The sequence below is a fragment of the Vanellus vanellus genome, assembly GCF_965231255.1.
Source record: "Vanellus vanellus genome assembly, chromosome: 30".
In the NCBI taxonomy this organism is placed as follows: domain Eukaryota; kingdom Metazoa; phylum Chordata; class Aves; order Charadriiformes; family Charadriidae; genus Vanellus; species Vanellus vanellus.
In genome coordinates this window covers 498,459-503,499 of record NC_138935.1, presented here as the reverse complement: position 1 = coordinate 503,499, position 5,041 = coordinate 498,459, and the positions used below count along the sequence as shown (strand labels likewise).

General features: G+C 56.9%; 1 protein-coding gene across 1 annotated transcript; it reads right to left on the bottom strand.

The window, feature by feature from the left end:
* Nucleotides 1-265: 265 nt before the first annotated feature.
* LOC309682601 (guanylate-binding protein 2-like) lies at nt 266-4,737 on the bottom strand. Its single transcript, XM_082496708.1, has 7 exons — nt 4,517-4,737; nt 4,305-4,426; nt 3,758-3,859; nt 3,187-3,501; nt 1,801-2,713; nt 1,573-1,675; nt 266-1,443 (listed from the first exon to the last, which is right to left on the bottom strand). Exons 1-5 carry the CDS (start codon nt 4,707-4,709, stop codon nt 2,231-2,233), a joined length of 1,215 nt encoding a protein of 404 aa, XP_082352834.1. The 5' UTR covers nt 4,710-4,737; the 3' UTR covers nt 266-1,443; nt 1,573-1,675; nt 1,801-2,230.
* Nucleotides 4,738-5,041: the final 304 nt, after the last annotated feature.

The following is a 5,041-nucleotide window of genomic DNA, read 5'->3' as shown; positions in this document are numbered from 1 at the left end:
GCCTCTGGCATGGCGGGGGTGACTGCCTTTGGAGCAGCCCCTCTGTCCAGAAAGAACTCAAAACCCTCTACTCCTTCACCTTACTGCAACGGTTAGTGTCCCTGCTTCTTCTCATGCTGCAGGTGAACATTTCATTGCCTGCAGGGAAGAGGGACACCCCTTTGCCCATGGGTGTCGTGGGTTGACCCCGGAAGGCAGCTAAGCCCCACACCACTTGGGGGATGGAGGAGAGAATGGGAAGGGTGAAAGTGAGACAACTCATAGCTCACGATAAAGACAGTTTAATAGATAAAGCCAAAGGTGCCTGTGCAAACAAAGCAAAAGAAGGGATTCATTCTCCACTTCCCATCGGCAGGCAGTCAGCCACCTGCAGGACAGCAGGGCTCCATCGTGTGTAGCGGTGACTTTGAAGACAAACGCCGTAACTCCAAACATCCCCCCTCCCTCCCGCTTTCCCCCGGTTTCCATTGCTGGGGCACAGGCTCATATGGTCCGGGATATCGCTTTGGTCAGTTGGGGTCAGCTGTCCCCGCCGTGTCCCCTCCCAACTCCTTGCCCACCCCCCGCCTACTCCCTGGTGTTTGAGAAACAGAAAAGGTGCAGACACGCTTCGGTGACAGCTAAAACAGGGGGGTGACACCAACAAATCCAAAACACACAACCACCCCGGCATCTAAGGAGAACATTAACTCTCTCCCAGCCAACCCCAGTACAATAGGGGGGACACCTCCCATGAACCCTCTGTACAGCAGCCACCTCCTGCTGTACCACCCCAGACACCCTCGGGAAGGGGCACTTGGGGATCTCTTGGGTCAAGAGAGACAAGAGGCAGCAGCTTGCAGATGTGGTGAGCGAGCAGAGAGCACGACAGCCCTCTCGGGACAACTTCCTCATCGCTTCAGAGGGAGAAGAGCCTCACGAAGGACCAGGGTGGGAAGAGCTACGGAGCAGAGGATGGCTTTCACCCACTGCTCCCTGGGTCACGGGCTCACTCCTTCTGGGTCCCTCTGCCCAGGACCGATGCCAAGCAAACCAGGAAGCGCCCACCACGGGGATTCCTGCTATACTCACAACCTCACAACGTTCCCCATGCCTTCAGATGGAGGGAGAGAGCAGGTGCTCTGGGAGGGAAGAGGACAACAGCTTCTCCTGGAGGAGACACGCATGAAAGCACTATCTACAGTGCAGTACAAGCGAACGTGGATGTCACTTCCCTACTCTACGGCAAGCGTCTTGCAGGAAAGGCTTTCAAACTTTAACAGACTGTTACATGGGCACAATACACACCTCTCTTACATTGTGACTACAGTCTTGGTAAATATTTCAATGCTTTCATAAGGGAATACACCATAAGCGTGGCATTTGACAATATACTCTCTCTATTCATCGCCTTCCACCGGTCCTCCCACTCCTTCTGAGTTCTCTCATACAGCTCCTGCACACCTGGGGACAGAGGAACAGAGGTGTTGCAAAGGCGGGAGCTGAGCCCCCAAGCTCCCAAGGACTACTCTTGTCCCCCCCACCAAGCTTGGCCCTCGACAGGCAGTGACATTTCTGCCCCCCAGAAGTTACTTTTCAGCTCCTTGTCCTTCTCTGCCAGGGACAGTTGGGTGTTGACGATGATTTTTTCCAGAGCCTCTAGGCGCGGGAGGAACTCCAGCAGGACAGCATCAGCCTGCAGGAGCACAGATAGAAGAGGAATCGCGGGGAGAAAGAGCAGCAGGGGGGAAATGGTTTCCTGGGGGAAGGGGATGGGACGTGGAGCCTCTCCCCTTGAAGGGGAGCTGCTCTTGTGCCTACCTTCACCCCCTTGCCAGGCAGCTCCCAATATTTCTCCAACAGTGCCTGCTGGTCTGCTTTGAACAGCTCATAACCCCCTGACACACTGTAGGCACCAGCACTGATGTTTTTGTCTATGTCTTGGTAGAGGTTCCAGAGAGCAGCCTCGCAATTGCGACGGGACACCTCCTCGTTGGCCTTGCAGAACGTCGCCTTGATGGCCTCCACCTGGCGCTGTCCAGAAAGAGGCAGAGCAAAGGCATCAGCCCAGGCTGAGCTGCGGCCGCCACTCATATCCTAGGAAAAATCAAGCCCTGTTTCCACGGAAATTGGAATCTCCATCTGTGGAGTGATCACTGGCAGGTGAGAGATGGGGAGGGCACTGTGTACCCACAGACATCTCTGCACCGAGTTGCACGGGAGAAGAGGGCATGCCAGGCACAAGAATTAGTCAGCAGGATAGGGCAAATATGTCCCTGGGGAAATCATGGTTGGGCTGGGGAGCACCTACTGTAAGATCTGCCTGGAAATGGCAGATGTCATCCCCGAATGCCTGTTTCTGGAACAGCTCCAGTGCCTCCCGCTCGCACTGGCTGTGCAGATCCAGGAGCTCCTCAACGGTCTCCGTCGGCAGCTGCGCCCGCTCATCCATCAGATCGTGGTACAACTTCACAGCCTCTTCCAGTGCCGCTGCATTTGCAATCTTGGCCAGGGCGAGCACCGCACTCTCCAGGCATGGCACTGCCCTGCTCTGGATGGCCTCCACGTAGGCCTCTGCCAGTTTCCCCAGCACTGCCAAGGACGACCGAGGATGAGAGATCGGCAGCCCCAACACAACCCAGGCTCCCCTTCGGCCCCGGCTCCTGCCATATCCCTGCTGCCTCCCTGCCAGAGCCTGCCTCAACTTCTCTTCCAAACTCTTTCCCACCCGCCTCCAACACCCAGAACCTCCAAATCCAGAGGCAGGCACAGCAGCCAGCAGAAAACCTCTCCCTTTCCCCACCGGCATCATTTGACCCTGCATTTGACCCCTCCCCAGACACAGTGCCAAGAGCTGCTGGCCATCCAACCCTCTGGACAGCCGTACTCACACGTCCCTGTTATGATGCCGCCACCGGGGATGGTCTTAGGTGAAGACTTCTCCCAGATGTGCCTGCAGAATTTCTCCGCCTGCTGCTGGAATTCAGGATTGATCTCATGATCCTGAAGCTCCTCCAAGCGGACCAGGTCCCTCTTGTGGGCTGGCTGCTCAAAAACAAAGCACTTGCGATTTGGAAAGAGCTGGCAGATGCATTCCCGGGGCTCATTGTAGCGCTGGATCTCTGGGCTGTTACCTGTGGGGTAAGGGGACACGGAGCAAGTTCACCGGGCTTGGGCTGCTCTTGACTTACCCTGAAATGCCGCTGAGTCTGGGGCTGGACGTCTCCAGCAGCACAGCACCATTCCCTTACCAGCCTTCAAATTCAGTGCCATCTCCAAGTAGTCATCGTCAGAGATTTCCTTCCCATCCACCTCCATCTGCAGCGTGAAATCCCGGACAGTCCAGACAAACGTTGGGAAGAAGGAGACAAACTTTTCAGAATCCTTCCGTTTATCGTTACTCTGCTCGGGTGCTGCTTTCAACTTGACATGCTCGGACAGCTTCATCACATAGCTAGGGAGCTGGCTAAGGAAAGAGGGAGCTCTGCTCTGAAGGCAGGGGCATCGCCATCCTGCAAGCCCCCAGCACTTCATGGGCAAGAGGGGAGACTCTGCGGGGACAGACAACTGCAGGGAACCACCGGAAGGAGGAGGGAGAAAAAGCCTCAGCCCTCAGCTCCACCACATGGCACTCCTGAGGATTCAAAGCACATCACTGGGCACCACCAGAAGGTTCTGCCACTGTCAGTAGGAAGTAGCATTTGTCAAGCCCTTGCCCACCACACAGGCAGAGGAGGGCATCCCTGGTGCTGCTGTCCCACCAAGGATACTAAAGTTGCTCCATGGCCTGCTGGTCAATGGTGCCTCTGCTGTTGTAGATCAGGGTGCTGGAGAGCAGTACGGTGAGCACAAAGATCCAGGTGTCGTTCTTGGTGTCGCCCTGGAACAACAACCCATGCCTCTTGTTAACAACACTCCCAAAGTCTGAGCAGAACCCTAGAGCCCCAGACCCTGAGCACCCCTAACCAACATGCCATGGGAAGCCCAGTGTTTGGAGACATCCACCCCCATGCCACCCCCATGTCTTTCTGCAGCCGCGTTATCCTCAACTCTTTACTCTCAGGGTGCCACCACACCTCTATCCAAGTGCTCCCTGAGCTCCCCATTCCCGTTCTGCTGCTCTTTGCCAGAGAAGCAGAGGAATTTGGCACCTCGTCTACCCCAACCGCCTTCCCCGTGGCCGCCGGCTCTTCCCAGCACACAGGCTGAAGGCCTCCACCGGTGGTGGGAACACCTGCACTCTGGTCCCCGTGGCTGGGCCCTCAAGAGCTTCCCCAAGTGCTGGGAATGCACAAAGGCAGCTTCCGCCTCTGCCACACCTTCTCCACGTCGCCCAGCCCTTCAGTGTCCAGCAGCACCAGAGTGTGTCCAGGCTGGCAGGGGTGAGGTACACACCACATCCAGACCCCTTTGGTGTGGGACTGCAGGCCGCAGCCCAGCGAGAAACCTGTGGGGAGGACGCACAGCTCTCCAGAGTGCTACATAGAGAGGGGGAAACCCAGGTACCTTGGCCAGCCGGGGCCGGGACCTCCCTCACCTTTCCTCTGACCAGCCAGCCTGTTCATGAGGTAGGACTTGCCAGTGCGGTACAGCCCTGTGATGCCCACCACCACCACAGGCTGGGTGATCTCCGACAGCACCTGCAGGGCCTCCTGATGCACCACCAGCCTCTTCGTCTGGCTGTTCTCTATGAGGCAGACAGGCTCCGGCATGTGCACTTCAGATGCCATTGCTGACGCAAACGCAGCCTGCGGAGGAGACGGCGAGACGGCATGCTTAACAAGGTGGGGGCACCCCACAGTCCAAACAGGGACAGTCCTTATCACCCTGCTTCATTTCTCCAAGCCAATCATGCTTTGCATCAAATTCCTTCCACCACACCTCCTCTTTTGGCCCATCGCAAGCGATGCTGCCAAGACAACGACGACACTTGGAAGAGGTGCACAGCCCCTTCCCGTTGGCCACACAACAGGAATGGCTCAATTCCGCAAAGCCCACTGGGACCGTGGCAGTGCTCTGCATTGTGTCCTGAACCCCCCGTGGAAGTTTGCTGAGTGCCGAA